Raw genomic sequence first — 24,756 nt, 5'->3', positions numbered from 1 at the left:
TCGACTCCTGAGCCTAAATTCTCAGAGGGGAACATCTGTGTTAAAGAAATGCAACGCGCAAGCTCGTAGAAGCGGGCTCCGATTGCACTAGACGAAACAAATTGTTTAAGTCGACAACTGGCAGGCCTCTAATACAATGCACGTTGATTTTACTTTCACGTCCCGCCACTACGCCCTACTCGGCTGAGGTTTAGGTTTCTTGACACATGGAAGTTTTGACTTAGTTTGTAGCATTTGGTAACGATTGGTGATGCTTGACAATGAAGGTGATCGTTTTTCTCATTTCTGTCATCTTCTTCTTCTTGTTGTTCTACTTCCTTTTTTTTTTTTTTTTTTTTTTTTTTTGATTTTTTGATTTTTTGGTATCGACTTGGTTTCATGAAATTGAATACTGTTGAGTTGTTGTATGTTTTGAAACTCTATTGTGAGAATTTTTTCGCTGCTCAGTGGCACGGGTGTCAATTTTGTGCTGTTGTTGGAGATGGTTTTGGAGTGCCGATTGAAGGATTATTCTTTCCTCAGTGAATTTGCGAATTTAAGTGATGTCGGTCGAATTGGTTCCCGTCGAAGCTGGGTGAGTTGAATTTTTGTGATTTTTCGCAGCGTCATAGTCAGCCTGATGAAGATGAGACGCCTGAAGCTTCGCACCAGACAAAGACCCGTCGGATATCACCTACGGGAAGGAGAGTAAGTGATGAAGAAGGATCAGGTGATCTTGATTTGAATGCTACCCCTCTAGGATTCGACCTCAATGCTCCAGTGGAAGAGGAGGATGTCTTGCAAGCCAACAACAACTGGCTGAGTTCTCATCAGGACGTAGAGAACAAGGCTGAAATTGACGAGGCATTGAGAATAAATTCTCTTCCATCAGAGGCTTCATCTCTTGATCAATCGAAGGCAGAAACTGTGCCTCTCGTAGGTCACGATAGTGTGCAGGCGGTGATAAAGTCGGAGGATGTCTATGAACCTCGACATCCAATCCCTGATGAAGGTGATTGCTTTGCGTTTCATTTTACAATAATTGACAAATGAATCTCGACTTTATTTCCAAGTTGTTACATTTACTTTTCCTCTTGATATCTTTTTAGAATATTTGATTTTCAAAATGCAATATACAAAGCTTACTTGAAAGATATGTCTGAAGCTCCACTGTTATTATTTTTAGCTTATATGTTTTAAATGGATTGATATCTTATATCTTAAATCAATTCAGTAGGTCTCAATTTATTGTCATGATGATTGAGTCAGATAGTCGCAAGCCAGGGTGTTTTGCTGTTTTCTGCATATGCAATGCAGTTCTAAATGGATGGCTCAAACCTGCCTATGTTCTAATCCTTCGTAAAAAAGCAGATCCTGTTGGGCTTAGTCCGAAAGAGGAAGAGGGCTCAGATCAAGGGGAGTCCCCGTTCGTGAAAGCAGAGGAAATCGAGGATTTGGAAGAGAAACCCCAAGTTACAGTTCCAGCTGTTTTCTGTCGGCCATTTGAACCTGTATCCTTTAATTCACGTGGAACAAATATGTTTCTAGAAGTGAACAAACGGCAAATAATACTTGACAATGCTTACAAGGGTTTAGAGCCAGTTCCATCTCACATGAAATGTCCAGAATTAAATTATCATCCATCTTTTTTTCTTAATTTTTCCTCCTGGCTGCAATTTTTCTTGGTATTTTTTTTTAGTGTGCGGTTTAATTGTAACATTTCCTAACCACATATACGACAGTTAAACCTCACCGCATCTGATGAAGGTACTGATCTTTTGATGGATTAATCTGCATGTGCAGCTGTAGTGGTTGCCGCATGCTCTTTTTGATGCCGACTTTTATAATCATTTCTCGGTTAATATATGCCCTCAGTTTTTATGTCATTATGGAATATGGAAATCAACTGGCTTCTTGACTGATGGCTTCCTCTTTGCCCTTCTTTTCAGAACTGGAAATCCTTAGATCCGTGTGGAGCGCGTGGCAGCAGGAAGATGTGGAGGCTCTAGATATGACAATGGCAGACACGTTAGAAGAGCTAGGAAAGCATGCTTTGAATCCTAATCGTTATCTTCTTCTGAGCTCTATATATGTAGCAAAGAAGCTTCCCGAAGCATTCAGCCTACCTCGAACAGTCAAGGTAACTCCTCTCGTTGGTTTCTAAAATGTCGTATGATTTGCATGTCTCTGAAATATACACTGAAAAGTAAATTTATATCTTCGTTACTTTTAGGTGAACCCCACTAACATTTTGTTTGAAAATGTTTGACTAAAGTTTTGCCATGGTCGCCCTACTCTGTAGCACGTGTCTTTCTCTCTCTCTGAAATGACTCCTCAATTGGTGCAGGTCTTGCTCACCTTCTTGGAATCAGCGGCTGCGCAAACAGTGGTTAAGCGTCAAAGTTTGCTTCCAATGCTGGCGTGCAAACTTCTCTTTCGAGCTTTTGCTGGAGAACCTGACTGGCCGATTGAGTTTGTACAGGTAGTCATCTACCCCGGAATGTTTTCTGAGCACGTTCAGCATTGTTGATCAGTGGATTCAGTTGGCCAATGTATATCCACATTAGAAGTTTGATGTTTCTTAGGTCAGTAAACAGAAAGGGGAACTTCTACCGAAATGTGCTGGTGTTGGGTGCATCAGTTATTGAAAGTAGAAGGTCTGAGAATGTTTCTGAGATTCCATTTTGACTTTTCGACTTTTATTTGTTGATCTCCATCGATGTAAGTATGGTGCTTTCAGGGTTGTGACTCTGGCTTTTGAGCTGCACCATCCTTACATATCCTGTAATTATTTTTTTCACTGGTCAGGGTCCAGAAGCTTGTTTGTATGTTTTTAACTATTATATATAGTCTTTACGGGCTAGGAACTTTGTGCATTAGTTCTATCGATTTTGAAGTTGCAATCAATACCTAATGCCCACTAAGAATGATCGATGTAATAATGAATGAGTTTTAGCTACTTTTCTATGACGTTTGTATTCAAGATCAGTGACAATTATATAGCTGACTTTTTTAGTGATGGTCGTTATCCAGTTGCCAGAATTTGTGGCACTTGATTTTGAATTCTGCCTTGATAGTGATTGTTATTCATTAGGTGTCCTGAGCACAATCCATGTTACGCAGGTTTATCTGTTGGATTCCACTGGTTCTCGTGCCTGGATTGATCATGAAGGATGTAAGGAGTTTGTCTCTAATGTATTGACGGCTTTTCCCGACTCAGTGCTCGTAAGTTATCTTGTCCGTATATGTGAATAGTTAGCTTTTCAAAGATTTTCTTGTTCCATGAATTTCAATTAGATTTGTTGTCAAGAGTTCGCACTTTTCTGACATGCTTTGATTTAATGATTGCACGTTTTCCCTTACTGGGTGTTCTTTGTGGCGTTCTTCGTTGGGATAGGATGTTTCTGAGGACACCACTGGTCCGAAATCTTCGGAACAAGTGTAAGCTAAATATACCTCTTAACTGTATCTTATAATGAGTTTTCTAACTTACTAGTGTGGAGATTCTTCTAGAGAGAAAGAACTCCCTATGCAAGTTCCCTGTTATGTTGTCATCTTTAACCGTAGCTGCCCGATTCTTGGGTAATTGTGCTAAGATTTTTGCATCTAAGGAATGCCGTGTAGTGTTTGAGTCTTAGAGTGTCATAATCATTGTCACTCAATTAGAATGATGAATCACTCGGAAAGACCTCGTGTTGTTGTGCTCTTTATATGGTTGGATTCTTTTTTGTAGAACGATGTTGTTGGCAGGAAGCAATTAGTAGCTCACTTGAAATAGTATTGACAACATCTCTTATTGTTATGAATCTCTAGAGGAACTGGAGATTCGCAGCAAATTCAAGGTGTTAAAGCAGAAGGTCATGGCATGGTATGTTTTGATTTCTGCTTTGCTATATTCCTTTTAACCTAAGTCTTCATACTCAACTGTATGAGACAATTTGCTTCCCCTGGGGGAAATGTCATGATTATACCAAGGATAGGCTTTATTGTATCATCGAACCGTTTGGTGGAATCCACTGAGATTGAAATCGCTGATGATTACCTGTTGTGGTTCTGTTTATGTTCAACTAGCAGTCAGCAATTAAAAATAGGTATTCACAAGGAGAAATGCAACAGAAAGTTCGAGCCGAGTTTTGTCAGTCTCTAAATCAACTGTTAGGAGCAGCAATGTCCAAGGAAAACCCTCGACAACTTATAAGGTATAATGTTCAGCTCTTTTGCACCTTTTGTCCTTAATTTTATGTACGTTTTGATTTCATAAGCGAGTGCAATTCAGATCTAAGCTGCTGCAATGAAGTTTTGAAAGGAAGATCCTGTGATTTGATGAATATTACAAGTACAGCTGCAAACTCAAACATCAATTTTGTTATTCTTTTAATCCCTTTTTCCCTCTGATCAGGCTACTCATGCAAGGTGCTGGCTTTGAGGAGGTAAGAGTGGTGGCTTCAAGTATGTTAGAGGGTTGGTTAAACAACCCAGTTCACTTGCGATCTGCCAAAACTCTCCTAGATCGGATTCTTCAGCATACGCGTGGAACGAGTGAAAACGATTTTAATACTGTTGCAAACTTGCTCGCTCTTCGCGTTTCCTCAACCCAAGCTCCCGGGCAGGTTCATACCCTCACAATTAACAATCCATGTTGCAATAAGCCCATATAAATACTTGCAATAGTAGGTTTTTGTAGCGTATCAGAAGAGTATGTCTTAATTTCATGTCACTGTCTGTTACCTCCTGCAATTTGTCACTGCCGCAGATATTGGTCGTTATAACATACTTAGAGCTAAAATATCTCGCAAATTATGGCTCGTTGATTCAATAGATTAATCTTCGATACTTTGTTTTTTGCCAGATAAAGACTATACACAACAACATTTTCTCTGAAATGATCACTCAGCTTGTGAGGCGTAGACCTGAGTATGCAACGCTTGCTTTGAAGGTTTGGTGCTTTACGGGTTCAATCAGCCACTCTACTTCTCAGCTAACCATCTTTCTTGACGTACCTTCATTCGTACTGAAGTTTTTCTTCCTGTTGTAGTAGCAGGTTTTTCAACACCAAATATCTGGTTTTTTGGGGCTAAGTTTTTGTGTGGTCATGGTAGACATTTGTTACAACCGAATTACAAAGCAAAAATCCCCACAATATCAAGAGTATCATTACAGTTTTGAAAGCTGTGCCATCTGAAGACAATCCTCCAGAATACGAGCTTGCTAATATTTTACAGGTTTGTTTTCTAAGTCAAAGCTAGTGAATTACGAGACACAATCATCATGCTCATCGTAGACAAAATTTCGACTGACATTTTATTTGTTTTAGAATGTTTAGTGCCGCTATGGAGGAATTTCAGATAGCAAAGAGCATGTTATGTGGACGCTAGGGATAAGGAGGCATGCAGTTTTATGGAATACGTTTATATGTTAGTATTTAACTCAATCATGCCAAAGAACTAAAAGTGAAGTTCTAATTACTTATGAACCTGAAGTAAAAGTCAAGTTGAAACCCAATCTCAAATGTTTACAATCTGACTTTAGACTTGTCGGTTCTAGGAGCTAGCAGCTAGCGATGAATCTCGTGGTCTCCTATGTGACTTTGTACGAAGGTACTTTCTAATTATCTTACCTACTTTTCGCTTCATTATCTTCCATAGTTCATGTTGCTTATCGGATGGTCTTACTTGTCGATCTAGTGCCACTAGATGTATTTCTCCTAGAAGATTACTTGTGCAGGTTTTTGAGCCTCCTGCTCAACCTAAATTTTGGTGCTTTGGTTAATAGGCGTCATTTCCTCAATGAAACACATACTTTGTCCGAACAATGGATGATTTGCGTTCTTGGGCCATGGGATGTATAACGATTAGGTTGTTGCATTTTAATCAATATCTTTTGGCAAAATTTATGATCTGACAGGATGATGAAGCAAGCAGGTGGTGAGTTTGATGTCCATGCTTTATGTCACGGTTTAATTCAGCCATGGCCACTTATGGCTGAGCAGGAGGAGTCACTTAAAGAGGCTTGGATTAACAAGGTATGGTCCTTCCATGTCCCATTCATTCTAATGTGGCCGTCCCTGAAGTTGCAGTCTTCAGAAGTTTGTAGCGTTTAATATGACTTTCTGATAGTAGTTCTGGGTATTTGTATCGATTGATGCAGTAGTTTTTTACTTTTTCTTTTCTTTTTTTCTTGTGATCCATTTCATCCATATCATGGTTTGGCATTCTGTTTCTAGTGAATAGCATTTTCTTTGTAATTGCTGACTTTGTACTTTGGTCTGCCTCCTGTTTAGCTGGTGGATCTCACATGTCAGTTACTGCTTCATGCTGCTGCCCCCTTTGTAGAGGATGAAGGCTTGTTCAATACAGTCACCTCATCATCACATTTGGGTACTACTTCAGGGACGTCTGTTTCTGGATTTGGTTTAGAGAGGTCAAGCTCTGGTGGTCCCTTAAGAGACAAATTGGCCACGTTGGAAAAGCTCAGCATTGAGACACAAAACTTTCAGGTGAGCTGTGAAATTTCTGCACGGGTTGACGTAGAGATTGGGGGTTTCTCAATGCTGATTATCAAGTATAAAGAAGATACACTGTCACTAAAATAAGTGAAAAGCTAGTATTTTTAATTCACGAATTTTTTTTAACAAAGTTGTATTATGATTTCCTTTGTCTTTTGCCCTTCAGCAGGATGCTTAGAACCGAAATCATGTTTTTGCAATTTTACAACTCAGACTGCGTTAGGAGATCACAGAGTCACCATACAGCATACATTCACTTTTGCTAATCAAGTGCTTGGTAACGGTTAACTTAGACAAATTTGTGTTGGTGATAACTAGATGCAAGCCATGGCCTGGTGCACTGACGTTTTGGCATTATATCTACCACATATTGGGCATGCACATTTCAAGAAGATAGTGCGTCAGCTGCTGTTTCTAGAAGAAGCGGAGGTAATTAATATTCGTCATTGCACCACAGTTTTACAGTCGCATCTATATTTCCGTTCTATGTTCACAAGTTAAGAGTTGATACAAAAGGCTGTGTCGGTTGCACACTCCTTCCTTGTCTGCTACCTGCGAAGGTAATGGTCTGCAAATATACAGTTTAGTTGCTGATGTTGGTGAAGTTGATGACTGATGCTCCTCTGATCGATTGCATTATTGATTAAGTCTATTTTATTGACTTACATGCCCCAGACAGATGACCATCAAATTCTAATATATTGTTTCTTCCTCTCTTGTGAAGTGGCTTTCTGCCTATCAACCATAGATTCATTTGTTTGTGATGTGTATTTTGGGTTCTTTTAACAAGATATTCAAACAATCGACTTTTCAGCTGCTTCATTGAATTTCAATTGTTTGATACTACCTCTTTGATTTGTCAAATATAATGAATATTAATGTTAACGTATAATCCACGACGAAGATAAACAATGATGACACCTAAAGTCTCAATCTAATAGTTCGTAGTGTACTATAGGCATACTTTTCACACGTGGATCCGGCAATGGACGCGGAATCAAAGTGCGTCAAATTGCTGGGAGCATGTACAAGAGCACCGGAGGAGATTGTTGCACGGTTGATCCTGATGGGAATTTCTGTACGTGTCAGCTTTACCTTCATGTACCTAACTAACTTATGTTAGGTTTGTGAAAGCTTGAGAAGAGTTCAGGATTTAATATGAATGTCAAAGATGACGAGCAAACTTGAATTCAGCTTCTGAATCTAAAAAGTTCTCTGCCTAATCTTCAAATACTTCGAAAGACTTAGGTACTTATTATTTTAGTAATGTTCAGGGATTTTGTCAAAATTAAAATTTTACCACTAGTCTCGGATATTTATTTGGGTTTATTCTTGTCGAGGTCCACCTGAATATTTTGCGGAAAGAGCGCACTTCACTGGTGTTGGTGAGTTGCGAGTGGAGCTCAAATATATCTAAACATGTCCAGGACTAGCTTACCTTTCAGAAAACATTTTCGATGCTGCTTTATCCAATAGGAGGCTGTCACAATCATCAACTTTCAATTCAAAGTAGACTTGATCCTGAGAGTAGCCTGTAGTAGTACTGCTTTGACCTCAACCGTTCTTTATTTCATCGTTCCTCTATTGTGCAGAACTTTCCAATGGAACCTGCTGAATCACTGGATATTATTGAAGTTCTCGTCTGCCGAGCTGCGAAGCTTGAAAGGTTCATGGAGGGCTCTCTTGTTGCTTCAAGTTCTCAGGTTTTTTATCCTTTACTCTCCGTCAAATCAACGCTTCCTGTTTGGACGATGCTGTATTTCTTTGTTAGACATCTTGCGCCCATCAACTGCTGTAACTTGATTGTTTTGGATTTGCAGTTGCCAGCCGCTATATTCAAACTCGCATCATTTAACTTGCGAGGTGTCACTCGGCAGCCTTTACCGCAGCTTGTGGTAGGACTCTGTCTATTGACTTTCTGAGTACTTGAAGTGAAATTTGAAACTCATTTGCGAGTCAAGACATGCGTTTACTGAAGTCTCTAGCCTTGTCTGACGTGTCTTTGTGTATTTCAAGATAGATAGCAACTTTTGTACTGTTTGCTTTTCACCTGGTAACATTGGTTGCTACAATAACTTTGTAAATTGCAGATAGTATGAGATCTTACACATATTTGGTATGAATCAAGTTCCGGACGTCTCTGGTCTAACAAATTATTCTCCCTTGCAGGTGAAAGATATGTATTGGAAGGCCTGCCTCGTGGTGCTCATTGTAGCTGTTTTTAATCTTACTACCATTGGTAATTTTGTGTGGGAAAGCATTCCTTCTCTTAGAAGCCTGATGGAGGTCCTCATTGCTGGTGACAAAGCTTTCAGATCCAACAGGTTAGATCCTTTCGTACTTGTCTTTCGCAAGTTTGTTATAAAGGTCACATTTATTGAAATTTAGAAAATCTTATTCGATCTTTACAATCTACAAAATTCGGTATCCTCTTAGAATCCTGCTGGTGCATTTGTTACTAGTTATCGATTTGCATTAATTCTTAGGTCCTATGTTGACCAATAGCATGAGTCAAACTTGAGTTGAGGATGTGACGATCAAGTTTTCTTGGCTTGAACAAGTCGAAAACACAATTTTGTATAGATACTTGCAGCGTTACCTCTTTTAACACGTACGCTTATTACTACTTGTCTAAGCTTTTATTGCGTCCAGTTGCAGTGAAGCTTCGCAGTTGGAGTTTGAAAAAACAGAAGCAGATGCAGAGCAACTCGACATGAAAGCAGAGGAGGCAGTAAAAAAAAATTTGGCTGAAAAGAAAAGTTCGGAATCTAGTATGGTAGATGGAGATGATCTGGAGAGCTCAGAGACTGAGTGGAAGGGGAAGTTAATGATTTTGAACCACTCTGGGCCCATACGCAGACCTACCCAAGTTGTATATGACAAGCTGAATAAGCTCGATGAAATGTTCCAGCTAGGACATCTGTTGAGAAAATGTCGCAATCCTGACTTTTTCTCAAAGGTGACTGCTCTTCAGGTATACCGCAGTCTATGCGCCAACAATCCGGCCATAGCGGACCTATATTTTGTTTCTGCAGATTGATTATTTGGTGCAGGTGCTCAGTGCCATAGTTTACATGTGCAGTTGTTCTATGTGGCAAGAAATGTTGAATTTTCCCCTTATGTTCTAAAACTGGTGCCATCTATTGGTCACAGACTATGCAACAGGCCTGGCCGTGGTTACAAAGTATTGTATCAAGGGAACCTGAAGTGATTTTTTACTTACCCACTGCCTGGCAGGTATACACTTCTGCCTACATCTCTACAAAAAAAAAAAAAAAAAAAAAAAAAATCTATTTTCTACCATGTCATCGAGGCTGTTGCTACAAACTGCTAGTTATTGATTATTTCAGCTAAATAGAGTGCTTGTTTCACTTGAACAGTGTGAGCTTCTGTACATGCTAGAGGGGAGTCATCCCACCACGCAGATGTTATCAGTGGACCTTTTGCAGCTGCAAGCAGAGTTACGTGAGGTAAGTCATGTGTATATTCATCAACTGAAAATAAACAGATAAATACGTAAATGTAAAATAATTATAAAATAAATCGATTTTTGTAGATTCAGAGCTGAATGATTCTCAAAAGTCGTTCTACTGTGACAGTTTGTAATAACTTATATTATCAAAGGGAATGAAGCTTGTTTTCGGCCATTACAATTTTAACTTGGTCATTATGCTTGCAGACCGTCACCACTCCAAGCAACGAGAAGGAAATCGAAACCATAATTGGCTTTCTCGCTCAAAAGCTTATGGCCAAACAATTTTCTGTCCGATCTCGTGCACGAAGGTGCCTAAGTAGCTTATTTCATACTACTCCTAAACAACATGACACCCAAGTTTCACTTCCTCCATCACCACGAGAACATAAACGTACAGATACAGCTTCTGGAATAACAAGTAGATGGCCTGTTCACGCCATGGACACTGCACAACCTCATCACTCCAAAAAATTAATGGTTGGATCCAGTGGGACCTCATCTTTGCATGTTTCACCAGGAATTTCCTCTGGATTGGTTGTCGCTACATCTTCTGCAGAGCGGATAAGGGCGTTTTCGCAATATTCGGGCTTTGAGGACTATACAGCTTGGTTGACCTCACTGGAAAGTTTACCGACAGCCTCAAGGCTTATAGCTGTTTTATTGCCTTCTATACAGGTTGCTATACAGCAAGAAACTTCTGTTAGTGTGGTTCGTATTCTACCCTTGATGCAATACTCATTGGAAATGAATCTCCGTTCAAATATAGGTCTGAAGAGGGAGTTTCTTTGCTTATTTTTCGTCAGTATTTTTCATTTTTCTTAAATCAGGTTTGATGAGCTTTTTCTTGTTTTTTTGATTGTTTGTTTGAGGGTATGTGCCCAGTCAGAGTCTTTTGAAGTGCTCTTGCCTCTTGTGTTGTATGTTTTTGTCTCCCGCGATTCTAACTTTCGTGGGATATAAGCTTTGCCAATCCAATTTATTAGTGACCTGGTGAAGTCTTTTTTTTCCCTCTATAGTCGACATAAGACCAGGAAAAGAGTAGTCAGACGGGAACTTACTTTGTGCAAGCTATTCATTTTCATGGATTACTATTAGGTAAAACTCACATGATGAGCTTGTATGCAGGTGGTTGCGTATCTAGAATTTTTGAAAAAACACGCATCACCTCTTCCTTCGCAACAATCTATGGCTTGCATACTTGCGACTTTCATTATGCAAAGAAAAATGCTCACTGCCAGCCTCTTGTCGGGCCCATCGACACTCCCTAGTGCCTTCGTCTCGGCATGTGTGGAATCAAAGTCTCATTCTAATATAGTAGATTTGATTCTGGAGTCTCTTTGTGAAGCTTTAGAAACTGGTACGCATCCTGATTCAGTTACAGATGAGGCCGCTTCCCACTCCCACATGGTAACACTTGCGTCTCCACAAAACCTTGGAAATGAACAAGTTGTTCGACGAGTAAATCTACAGAAGGTAGTAGTAGATGCTTCACTTAAAGTGCTGTCTCTCTTAGCCTTGAAGCATAGTGATGTCGATGAAGAGAAACAAGGGTTTTCGAGGCTGTTGAGCATTCTATTTCCAGATACGCAGTTTTCTGTTGCTTGGCTCGAAGGAAGGAAGGGAGAGAAGTTGCCTTTACTTTCAGAGGATCAGGCACTTCTGTTTGCACGATGCAATGTGGCAAAGCTTATACGTGCAGGTGAATACTACACAAGATGTAGTTTTTTTTTTTTTTGGATACCTTGCAGTAGGGTTCGACGACTTCTTGTTCAGAGTTCGCATGTTTGTCACATGCTGATCCCCAGCGGTTCCTGTAACGAAAGATTTCCAGGGCTAATGCATCATATTTTTCACTTGGACATTTGGAATTCTTCTTTTTTAGCCGCCTTGATTATATTTGAATGTTACTAGTAAGGCAGCGAAGATGATTTGTGGTATGATGCGCAGGTTTGGCAGCATTATCTCTTCGATCCAAGCTCGACCTATGCGAAAAGCTGAGTTTATCTTCAACAGCCGCAACAGCCCTTCTGCAAGATCTTGATGCTGTGTCTCAAGTCAGGTAGGGTTTTTTTGTGTGTATTCCTGTCCATGAATTTGCTCAAAGTTATATTCTGGTTTCTCACTTCTTTGTGCGTTCACAAACATATCGTTGTGGGAGGCATATTTTTTGCTGCCATTACAGGTGATTACAGCACTTTGACTTAGCTATTCATATGAGCTTCAGTAATGATAATCTTTAGGACTAGGACGTGACTTGATGCGACCTGCATCTTCTGTAGGAAATACTAGTCTTTTAAGGTGGCAGGATTATGAAGAAACAGTGCAACTAAACTGATGTTTTTAAGTTAAGCAGGTTGGAAGCAGAGCTGGGTCCAAGAGGTTCCTTCTGCCGGCATGCTAAGAAACTTCAGAAATGCGTGCGTGCACTTATGCAACCAGGAAACCCATCGGGTGTTTATTTTTCAGGGTAAGCATGTATCCTGTTTTAAGATTTACTTTATACAGTTTTCAAGCAGAGTCATGGATACGCAAATCGGTATTCGTCTTATCATTCAAGTTATTCGTCTGTTGCAATGTGGTCCTTTGTTTGGAGAACTAATTTTGAGTTTTACGTTGTTATGTGCTGGTTGAACAATGTTCAGTTTCTTTCCCTTTCTATACTGGTCTTTGTTTGTTATGTAACATTCCACATTTCTGCTGAGGATGTGCAGTTTTCTGGATGCATATGCTCCTCCGGCTGTGCGAGACGTATCACAACCTCAGATACTTTTGCCTCCTTCAAAACTTGAATATTCGGATGATGTGGCTAGAAATGATTCTGGGAATGCAAGAGCTTTGACAGGGGAGGAGCTGGCTAATCAGTTGATTATCTGGCTGAAACTGCTGCCCGTTGGAACATTCTCGTCTGACCGTACTAATATTGGTCTAGAACTTACGAAGACATCACCTTATTTGGATTTTAGACACACCGTACAACAAGCCTTATTGTGTGCCAATGACGATAACGAGAGTACCGTAGTATCATCAGTTACTGCTTGTGTGCGTTCGCTAGAAAGTCTTCATTTTCATGAGTCATTATTATTAATCCTTCCAATCCTCAACATTCTTCAGAGAATTAACAGTCGTAATCTTCAGGAACTTTTGAGTGCATTTATATCCCGGATCGAGACTGGAGTTGAAGCTAATAACTTATATGATAGGATTTTGAACCAAAAGATAATCTTCAAAAAGAAGAACCTCCTACAAATGAATGAGCTTAAATGTAATGAGAGTAGCACCGATCAATTAGTTCGTATCGTCAAAAATTTGACCCTAAGAAAATTTAGTCAAGTTCCTTTACACAGAATAGAGAGGATCTTACGCTATGCACTTAGTGCAAAATTGAATTATGTTCCGGTTAACAGTGAAGATGGTGTTAGACAAGTTCCCGAGGGTGCAGGCTCAGAATATGTGAATGAAACGTTGATTTTGGAAATGTTAGATTTACTAAGGGCTTGGAAACCTAATCGTGGAAACGTTCATAAGTCTTTAGACCTGAAAGAACAAGTCGAACTGGTTGGACGGTGTGCTCTCGTTTGTGAATATCTAATGTTCTTAGATCCTGAATTTTTGTCCACATCACATCTTTCTTCTCTTTTTGAAGACTCATTTTTGTACAAAAACACCACTGTTTTCTCAATCCCTAAGCTGGCCCTGGACCTCATCACCCTGAGAAGCTCCTGGCAGAGTATATCAAGGATACTCAAAGTCATCCTGGGAGTATTTGTGAAGCAGAATGAAGGTATTCGTGAAGGAAAAATTCCAGACACAAGTGAAGCTACGTCCGCGCGTTTTGTGCGTGAGGAAGTTCGTGAAGATCCCTACCTCCAAAAGGTGCCGAGGAGGGAGGTTTTTGATGAGGCTGGTTCAATATTGGAATTTATTTTGCTATGTGTGCGGCACCCCAGGACTATTCTAGCTTGTCGCCTAAACGATGAACTGGATCCGTTTGTAAGTATCCACTTCCAACTCTATTGCTCAGACAATTTATTGCCTTTGGCATGTAAGCATTCACTTCGAGGTCTTTCTGTGACTTTCTGGTCAGTGAATTGAATCCCTTGGTCGACTTCTACTACGTTTCTCACCTCTAAATGCTTCATGTTATTCAGGGAAGCACCAAGACAATTCTTTCCTCATTCGACCATGGACTAGAAGAGGCATTGGCAACAATAGCAATTGCGGACTTGATGGTCGCAAGATCGTCAACACTTCAATTTCATCATAATTCAGATGAAAGTGACTATTCTGGCAAATTCTCTTTGAGTACCTGTGTGGTTGACCAACCAGCTTTAGTATCATCAAGTAGGGCTATGCAAGTGCTATTGGTTGCAGCTTGTCAAGGAAAACGCTTTCTCTCAACTATCATTGAACAGCTGTAAGGAAAACACTTCAAACGTCATTGTTTTTTTTTTTTTTTTCTTTTTGGTTACGACTGTCTTGAATACATTTGTCAAACTTGCTACACCTGTAATCTGACATATTTGTGCATTTGCGAGGCATTTTTGTGCTCAAATTTATCTTAATAGTATTTAAATTAACATTATTAAACTTATACTGGGTGTACTTGTCAGTAATAGAGTTGGGCAAGGGAGCTTTGCTGATGTGCTTTTTAGTCTAAACTCTAAGTCAGAAGCGAAGGAAAGCACAAGAAAAGCAGCTGCTGGCGCAGCTCAAGAGCTTTTGGCGGGCCTTTATGTAGCATTCCCAGTTTCAGTCCGGACAGTTTTGCAGTCTTTAAAAGATAAAAAATGCCAAGCTATTGACTTGTCCTCCCTCCTGCAAGATCACAAATTCATATCAAGAACATTTACTCAGGTACACTATCACAACCCCTGACTAAAAGCTCAATCTTTTCTCAAATACTTCAGTTATCTCCGATTTTATATCTCTACTAAGTTTCATCCATTGAAATTGTTAATTACAGACCTGTACATTAAATAATACTCTGCACCGTGCATTAAGATCTATTTGTAAAGGTTGTGAGAAGGAAGCCAAAGCAGCTTACGGTACATCTACTTTCCCCTTAACTATATCACCTACTCTGGATTTGTTTTCGGAATAAATGACCCCATGGGATTGTGTTCATCTTGGAATTCATGTTGTTCCGCTTTGCGTATAGACGATTTGCTAGCTGACTGGCAAATGCAAATATGTTTTCTTAGTGAGTTGTACTTTTAGTTTCTATCTGGATACTAATTTTCTTCTCCATGCCTAAAGGTTTCTGCCATGACATGGCCAGACAACATCCAGCCTTGCTAGTTCCTCATTTACCAACTTTCTCCGTCTTGCTCAAGGTAACTTGCAACTACTACCTTTTATACCGTCATTCATGTCTTCCATTCGAAATCTCGCATGCATCTGTGTTGAAGCTGGTTTCAGCAAGCAAACAGAGACTTCAATGTTTCAGAGAAATTTGGCGGTTCGAAAACATGTACGAATCCTTCACGGACAGCAAACGATTTCTATCAGGTAATCTGAAACCCTGATACCCTAACAACTTTATTTATAGATACGGCTTTCTAACTTTGCTTCTCATCTTTATCAGGAAATGTTGCCTTCAGTGAAACTGCAAGATACTCAAATTCGAACAACGGTTGCGCGTACTTACACACTTGGCATTAGCTTGCTGGATGCTTTGCGTCCATACCTGCTGGCAGATAATCAGAACAATCTTCCAATGTCCAGCAGAAAAGCTTCTTTAGAGGCCATGTTAGGGTTTTATTTTGAGTTTCTTCAATGTCTGGAGATACCGGACCGTCCTCAGTTCGCAAAAGTAGTCGCCCGTCTAGCAGACTTTCTTTGTCACTGTGTAGATGCAGGTGGTTTTTATCGAGACTACGTACTGTCCTATCGAACACCTGTTCTTCAAACTTGTGCACAGACTTTTCATAAAATTAAAAAACTAGGCTTCCTTCTTGGGATGCTTGACAAGCCAGTACAGACGTGGGCAAATACCGTACCGAAATCCTCAAGCAGTGCAGATGAAGGGAAGACTTCAATGGGTGGAAACTTGATAGGACCTCCATCGCTACCCCTGGAAGATGTTTTGAAGGTTCGGACTCAACTTCTGCAGTGTATCAGATGGCAGGGATCCAAAAAACCTCAAGATTCAAGACTGGAGCTGTTTAATACAAGAGTCAATTCATACAGCGTATGGTACGAGATGAAGGTATTCAGCGACTACTGTACAATTATTGATATTTTACCATTTGACTTATGAAGTTGCTTTCTCTGTTTTGAAAAGGTTGACCACTAATTTTTGTGATTACTCATGTGTATCATGTCGTGAAAGGGCATTAATTGATTTTTCTAAGATTTCATAACGTGTCGCATGCATGAATCAGGGACTAGACGTGGAAGAAGTCAATCTAACAGCCACGCTCTTAGACCTTGAGAGAGCCTCAGCCCGCATGCCCATGATCCTTTCTGCACTAGAGGATTCTTTACTAGAATTAACAGATGTCAGTGATTCAAACGTGCGAGATCGAGCCTATGTTCTTCTTGAACGTTTGCTACTCCATTGTCCTAGGTACAGCCACTGCTTTGTTTGCTCATTGAAGTGCTGTCATTCTGCTAGTTGCCTTTTCACATTCAATTAGTTCATACTATGTTTGTTTTCGTGAATATAGCATCAATGCATGTAGCTCGTCACTCCGTTATCTATACTAAGAACTTAAATTTAAGAAGTTCCTCAATATATAGCACTGTTCGATGGTCATCTGCATCCCCTGTCTAGGCAAACTTTATTGGTTCAACTTCTGCTTATAATCTGTGTCTGAAATAGAAACATGAGGAGCAGGCCTTGCTCTCTTGAGTTTGTCCAGTGTCTGAAAATGTAACCATGATATCTTAAGTCGTTGTTGGATGTGACAGTGAGAGCAGTGCCACCAATATTTTACAGAGGCTCCTTCAACAGCTCTCCTCATCAGATACCTCCCTAGCTAAAACAGCTGCTCGACAGGCCGTTCGATTTTTCTACTATTGTTCAGGCATGTTAATTTGATCAGGCCCGTATTTGGTCATTCAGTTTTAATTCGTTGGCGTATAAGCAATACTATTACTTCTACTACCTTACGCTCTAGACATTTTATTGTATTATTTGTTAGCAAAGTCTAAACACTCTAATGATCTTGTACACGGTTGCTTAATATGTCGGTAGCTTTTTCAGCTGTGTTCACATAATACTAGCTAAGATTTGGTAGAATCTATTCTCCGATTGCTGACCCTTGAACTCTGCTTAAATCTTATGGTTGCAGAGTTTCAGGAGACCATATTGGTGGAGATGTTACAGATGGGTCGCTTTGCCTCAGAAGATTTGCAGCAACTGCTTCTAGGTCTTTTCACAGTCTCTGGTGGCCCTTTACAATAGTTATGTCCGTAACCGTTTTTCAAATGTTGTATAGAGCGTTAACTGACATGTCATCAATTGGACGGCGAAAAAGATGCATTCTGTGCATTTTATCTAAGTGGCACTTATCGGAATAAATGAAAGGTGGTAGAGTAAAAGAGTCTTTCCACTTGAAGTGCTATGCCTTGGGATGGGATTTACCTTGAGGATATCTGAAATTCTTTGGGATGGGACTGCACGTAGCAAAATATGGTTCATTAGAACCATTTGCAATGTAATCTCATCAATACTGCTTGTGGACCAAGGTTTTGGTCTAATCATAGCATTGGAATACTCTGTAGCTACCCATTCTTTTGGCGCCTATTCCCTTCCGGCGGATAGGAACACGTTTTGATGCAGCTTGAGTATCTCCATACTAATATATAGTTGTCTTCAAATCATGAATTAATTGGTGCACATCAGAGATGCTTGTTGGTGATGGTAAAAACCATGACGGAGAGTTTATGTAACCAAATCATCAGTTCATTCTATTGTTTTCTATGCATCTATGTGTTGGCAGTCTTTCCTCTCTACACTAACGCAGTAGCAAGTGCCTTGTATGTACTTCAAACATCCAATTTCTTCAACTTTCTCCACGTTGAGTCATGAATTGGATCTTGCTTATTACCAGGATGACCTCTTCAATTTTAGGAGATATTGGCCACAAGCAACTAGTGTAAACTGTGATCACTTCTGCTACATGTGATGTCTAAGTTGCATCATTGTTGCTCTACGATGAGAGCGGAGTAATTGAAGGAGTATAGATTTCAATGATTATGGAATCTGTGGATGTATTATTTAGGTTTTTCTTTGGAGAATACGTTCTCTTTTATTTTATTTTTTTATAAAGTAGAATACTTTCCTTGGAAGTTCTATATAATATTAATTTTAGAGGCATGAATGGTCCAGTTACATTGTAGAAAATAGATGATCTACAACTTGAAAAAAAGGACTTGTATTAAGATACAATGATTGAGAAAGGATCTTATAAATTTACTAATGAAGAGAAATAGAGATTCTATGTGAGGATGTGGTATATAGGGGATAGAAAAAGTAGATGAAAGTCTAAGAAATCATATTTGGCCAATTTACCATTAGATTGGTAAGTAAATATTTTAAAATAACATACTTTTTGAATTGGATTCCTATCAACTTAAATTCTAATTATATTTCTGCCTATTATTATATTTATATTTATAAATAATGATTTTTAGATTTTATAGTATAAAAATAAATATAAAAACTAACAAAACTTGTAACAATTTGTATTGTCTAAGTTGTAAAATGATAAAGCAAGAATTACAATTTAATGCAATATAGTAATTTATAAAGTTCTGATTTGTATAGTTTATTCTTAATCAAGCATTTTTTGGAAGATTTTTTTGAAATAATATTTGAAACCAATGATCAAACATGATATCAAAATCTATAATTTTTTTCTTTTTTTCTTTTTTTGGGGTATAAAAAGCATTGTATTACAACTACTTTAGTATGAAATATTCATCTTATCATTACAAATTATATTATAATAGTTTCTTAACTTGATTTTTATTTTTCTTTTGGTAGATTTATTCAAATGTCATCAATAATAGTACTTATATCTAACAATACCACTAAGTACCACAAGTCCTTGTTTAGATTGTAATATCAAACTAATTAAATCTCACCATCAATTTGAACATATCTTAACTTCTGTTCTTATTTTAACTTTCTATAATTTAAATTATTTATTAGATATTTATAGAAAGAATAGTGTTAGACATAAATCCATTAGTGGCTGCTTCAACAATTTATTAAAAAAGAATGTAGAAATATTTACAAATATATACAAGAAAAAATATGAAAATAGTCTATAGTCAATTATTTTAAACTAGACAAAAACAATGTTATCATAATAGTTGTAGTTCAACTAAACAAATTAACCATTCTACCTTTGGTATATATAGTATTATTATTATTATTATTATTATTATTCATAGTTTTAGCAACCAATCAATTTAAATGAGTTGTTAATTTATTTTTTATTTTTATTATTTTTATCCAAATCACCACCATATTTTTCCATTCTTTTCTATCATTAATCATTTTTTAAAATTATTTTTGTAAATAGATAATCAAGTCATTTAAGATTAGAATATAATATATTATAATTATTCAAATGCAATTGTGATTGCAATAAATGAAACAATAGATCTATGATAGAAGAATTTTATTATAATTTGATTGGTGTCTTAAATATAAGCCCATAGTCTTCATTATCCCAAAAAAGTGCATTGTAAATAACTTGTAGTCCTATCAAATTAGATTAGCAAATAATTTAAGCTTAGTAAAGCCAACTGTCTACAACTTCACAAAATTTCTATTATTTTATAACTATAGAAACAACTTTAAAAACTAGAGTTTTTTATTTTAAAAACTCAAATTATTCTATATCATCTTCAAATAAACTACTATATATTACACTTACTAGACCTTATTTTTAGTCTATGGTTAGATTAAATATAAATTAATGTATCCAAAAATCACTTTTTACAAATAAAAAGTTGTAACAAAATAATAAATTGACACAAGAGTGTATTGTCCTCTTAAGTTTCTATCATTGTTTAAGAGAAATTATAAAAAAAATGATAGTTGTACAACCTAATATATGTTGAAATAAGTTTCTAGTCTATAATAGATGTTTAATAGGATTTCTAACAAATATTTATATGATTTAAATAAATAGAAGTAATTAAAAATAGTTAAAAAATGTTGGAAAGATAATATCTTCTTTATGAAGCATTGAGGGAGTTTTAGACATAGATTACATATTTAGAAATTTATAGATATGCCAAATAATTATTGAAACTTGTTCCATAAGTTTTGTTATTTTCAGAGAGTTGCATTAAAAACAATCTACAACTTAATACTTGGGCCATAAGTCTTATGGTTCCTAGAAAGCTTCTACAAGACTTTCTTCGTAACAAATATACAAAAAGCCGAGACTGAGGCCATCTTTAGTTTTATTAACAATGTCCTTCAATTATGGCTATATTTTTTCCAAACCAAATTTCTACTTATGTACAAAAGAAAACTATGAATAAAAATAATAGCATAATAATTATCATAATAATTGTTTGATTTTTTAATAAATAGAGTTGACTTTGCTTAAAAATAAATAGACTTTTTTTTTTTTTTTTTTTTTTTTTTTAATAAGGGGCACAAATCCATTGTGTTTATGATGTGTGTGTTTAATTTTTTGTTTGTTCTGCACTGTCGGGCAGCTGCGACTCTCTTGCCCGTAGCTGCCCGACAGTGCCCTCGTCATCCGTCGGCGCAGCCCGCCGCGCTCTGATCCCCGCAGCGCACCTGGTTCGTTGGTCAGCGGACAACGAGCCTGTGAAGGAAATCTTAGAATGCCTGACGTTTGCCGGGGTTTTGATAGCCGCGTTCACCACGGACTTATTAGAATTCACGCAATTTTTGGTGCATTCTTGTTTAGTCTCATTGTCGCGAAGGACGGACCCCTCGCAGTTGCCTTAGTGGAGAAGATAGAGGATTTCATCTCCACTCTGATGCTGCCGCTCTATTTCGCATTAAGTGGCTTGAAGACCAACATTGGAACAATTAAAACTGGTCAGTCCTCTTGACTTCTCGTGCTGGTTATTGCCGTGGCTTGTTTCGGCAAGATGTTTGGCGTATTCTTGGCTGCGACGGCTCCCAAAGTGAACCCTTGCAAGACGCTCACGTTAGGTGTGCTGATGAACACCAAAGGTCTCGTGGAGCTTGTCGTGCTCAATATCGGAAAAGATCGTGGAGTTCTGAACGAGGAAACGTTTGCCATCATGGTTCTGATGGCCCTCGAGTCTGCGGGAAGCCGGGATCAGATTGTTGCAGCCTTCGAAACCTACGGACAGTTGAGCAAGGTCTGCTACATATCCTAGAAGTTGTCGATTAGTAGAGAACTTTTGTTATTCCCGGCATCCAACTGCACGTGATCCGCTTCTTGAACAGCAACATCGACACTACCATTGGGATCGACGGGCAGCATTCTGATGTACATTGTAAATTTGCAATTTCTTAAAAAATATTATAAGTTTTAAGTATGTTAGGAATTAAAAACAAAAATTCATGCACTTGTAGAAATATTATGTACATCTTTCTAAAAATATTCAATATCCAATTAATCTAATCTACTCTGAATAACTAAATAATCATTAATAAATTATTAGTGAATATATTTTAGAAATTATTAAGATATGATTACAAAATCTTAGGTATAAATCTATTGAATAATATAATTTAAGATCCTGTCTTTAATTAGTTGTCACAGCTAATAAATATCTACTCATGTTTATTTTTATTTTTATTTTGGTGTGTATTAAAAAAAAAATGTACTAACTGTTAAACATGGTAAAATAATCTGAGGATAGTTTGGTGGTAAATATAAATAAATAAATAAATAAATAATCCTTTTTTGTTTAACATATTATTTAAATATCTTACCAGAAATCACATTAATTAGCATAATTTTATTATGTTACTATTAATTAAATAATCAATCAATTTCTTGTTATCACTTAAATCTTCATTACTCAATTTATGGTTTATTACTAATCATTTTTAAAGAATTTAAAACTCAATTATATACAATCTACACATCAATTACAATAAGTCTCCATTGTTGATTTATTTGTTTAATTTTATATTTTATAATTCATTCTTTTTAATAAATTAAATAAATATTTTTTATATAAAACTTAAAAAGAGAATACATTTTGTCTTTCTTTTTAGATCTTGTATTAGCTCCGTGCATTAAAATATGTATTCTCTTTTTAAGTTTTAAAGTGCATTAAAATATATAAACATTTGAATTCCTTAAATACCAAATATTGCAATTCATCAACAGCTTGTTTCAAATAAGCAACAAATTTTCACATTGATTGTACAACATCCCGAATTGATAATAATTCTCTAAATTTGAATTTTTTGTTTTAATTTTAAATGAAAAAGGTACCAACAAGATTTAAAAGAGCTGAATAATCAACCAAATGGTTAATTCCCAATTGAAACACGGTTTCTGTTTTGTTCACAAATCACACAAGATTACTGAGAAATTTTGTATTCTAAGCTGGTTAAATCTTTTCTCTTTAATAAGTTGAATAGAGAAAAAAAAAAAACCCGGAGGATTATGTAGCCCAATGTGAAGAGGTGCATTAGGCTGTAGGATTACTCAGGCCACTTGATGCCTTGAGGTTATGTTAATCAGTATCACAATCCGCACCAGATGCTACAAATTGCAAAATGTAATGTTCGTCGTTTTGTGCATTAAACTTAGGCATGCTTCGGTGGTTTTGTCAGGTATGTAGTTCTGGAGTTTTTGGAAATATTCCAGTAGAAAGCAAGTGCAGAAATGAATCGCAGAGTAGAATTCTCATTCAGGACATTCAGAACATCAATATGCAAATGACTGATCAAGATGTCGACGATGAGTGAGATTGTGGTCTTCAATGACCAATTAATTAAGTAAATTGCTTGGATTATCCGCTTGATTTTGTTTGGTACCACTTTAAAGATTCAGTTTCTTCCCGCAAATTCAAATTGACCATGCCATCTTTCCGTGAGAGCTCGTAAATTGATGTGCCCGTTTACAGAGGGATCGATCAAGTCTTCCGCAATCTCGTCGATGAGGTTCTAATAGACAAAGCTGGAACAATTGCCGGAGTTGAGTATACTAATCGGCTCCCATCATTTCTTTGTTATTGTGTTTTCTTCGTAGGGGGTAATAGGGAGCTCTAGAGATCGGTTTTGAGTCCTAGTGCCATATTCATTCTACGAATTACACCCTTTACCCTCGAAGATTTAGTGAGAATTCCAGTTTATTTATGTGATGAAATAAATAAATAAATAAATAAAAATCCTAAGTCTTGGAGCGAACACGAAACTCTCTGTTTACGATGTTTAATTTCTTGCAGGATTTGCCCTAGCTTGTTTAGTGGTCATTCCTCCACATCATGCTTTAATTAGAAGCATCTTCCCTCTCAGCGACTCCGTCAAATGTAAAGTATCACGAAGGCCGGAATGAAAGTCTTGCAGTTCACGTTAATGTTGTAAGACTTCCATACATTTAACCTCATACCGCATTGCTGGAAGAGAATATGATCAATGCCTCAATGTCATCTTTGCTACGAAATCTCGAGAACAATTCTGGAAGTTGAAAATGTCTTATTAGTAAACTTCTCGAGAACAGCATAAGATGCAAGAACGTACTCTTGCCTGCAGCCGACTAATCAGAATTATTGGCAGTTCGTTCGTGACTTTTTGAATAATTTGTTCGTGATGATTTCCGATAACGAAACGTTATTGAATTCTAAGCATCATTCTTACATTCATGACTCAAGATGATTATCCCAGAACTTCATATAGTAGTTGGTAATATGGACATTATTTGCAGAAGTAAGACAGGCGAAATCGGGAACCAAGAGAGAGAATTGATCATTATCGTGGGTTGAGCCTACTGTTCGTGACTGTTTCCTGCGTCACCTGCTTTGACCATCGGACAAAGCTGGAAGGAAGAAACCTAGTAGTGATGTTTGAATCATCATACACCTTTTCAGGGAGATGATTAAGTGTAAACCCTTGCCTTGGTTATAATGAATACAAATGTGCGATGCTACATGCAGATGTTTCAAATCTGTGTTGGTACTTTCCTCACTGTGGAGCTGTTACTATTGCGGTAATGTCTTTTTGGATAGTTTTCCTACTTCGTCTCCCTCGGACCTTCTGCACTACAATTCTTACTGAAGTATCGTAAGAGCACAGAGAAACTCTCATCATGCAATTTCCATTACTTGCCGCATCTCATCACCGATCGGGTCTGTCATGATCACAGCAGGAAGCTCATTTGATGTCCGAATAACCAATCATAACCAGAAATTGCGATGAATAAAGAGCAGATATTCTTCATTGTACGCCGGCCGCAAATGCCAACTAATCAAAGAAAAGTTCCTCATGTTGAAGATCTCGAAACTGGCAAAAATAATTTGACCAATTAGGTCCCCAGCAACTACCTTAATTCAGCGGCTTTTCCATTGTACTGGGCAGTTACTCTGACATGCAAGCTCCATGAGCATTGCCAAATGCCCTAGAGTCTTTTCATGCGAAAGTTAGGCGCCAGCAAGCCAGAAATACCTCGTGGCCGCTTTCCTTCGCCTTGTCGACACGTTGGTGAAGGTAAATGAGCGCCTCCAAGGGGCATCGCAACTCGCCTCAACTTGCTCTCCAAAGCGGCCACCTCTTTAATGCCCCCATAATACTTTGATGACTGGGTCTTGATCCGCTGTGTAGCGACTCTGACCAAGCTCGAGAGGAAAATCTCCCGGAAACATCATC

At 37.8% G+C, this 24,756-nt stretch overlaps 1 protein-coding gene across 4 annotated transcripts; it reads left to right on the top strand.

The window, feature by feature from the left end:
• The first annotated feature begins 50 nt into the window (after positions 1-50).
• Positions 51-17,790, top strand: LOC112274712 (uncharacterized). 4 transcript variants are annotated; one of them, XM_024504422.3, is made up of 37 exons: positions 51-266; positions 604-991; positions 1,351-1,490; positions 1,722-1,746; positions 1,929-2,119; positions 2,327-2,461; positions 3,103-3,204; positions 3,377-3,420; positions 3,793-3,847; positions 4,054-4,178; positions 4,379-4,589; positions 4,829-4,915; positions 5,079-5,201; positions 5,524-5,576; positions 5,884-6,001; positions 6,260-6,475; positions 6,803-6,913; positions 7,443-7,562; positions 8,077-8,187; positions 8,305-8,379; positions 8,654-8,808; positions 9,137-9,458; positions 9,638-9,721; positions 9,865-9,954; positions 10,164-10,667; positions 11,085-11,658; positions 11,907-12,018; positions 12,313-12,426; positions 12,671-13,949; positions 14,108-14,373; positions 14,570-14,813; positions 14,923-15,004; positions 15,216-15,292; positions 15,544-16,167; positions 16,343-16,527; positions 16,872-16,987; positions 17,255-17,790. In XM_024504422.3, exons 1-37 carry the CDS (start codon positions 261-263, stop codon positions 17,365-17,367), a joined length of 7,377 nt encoding a protein of 2,458 aa, XP_024360190.1. In that variant the 5' UTR covers positions 51-260; the 3' UTR covers positions 17,368-17,790. The 4 variants fall into 4 exon arrangements, with proteins under 4 accessions (XP_024360190.1, XP_024360200.1, XP_090112582.1 ...); XM_024504432.3 differs by having other exon boundaries at positions 4,051-4,178; positions 9,143-9,458; XM_090256456.1 differs by having other exon boundaries at positions 4,051-4,178; positions 14,576-14,813.
• Positions 17,791-24,756: the final 6,966 nt, after the last annotated feature.

This window comes from Physcomitrium patens, chromosome 2, assembly GCF_059467195.1.
Source record: "Physcomitrium patens ecotype Gransden chromosome 2, ASM5946719v1, whole genome shotgun sequence".
NCBI classification, from domain to species: Eukaryota; Viridiplantae; Streptophyta; class Bryopsida; order Funariales; family Funariaceae; genus Physcomitrium; species Physcomitrium patens.
The sequence above is the reverse complement of the archived record's forward strand: the minus strand, read 5'-3'. Positions and strand labels throughout refer to the sequence as shown.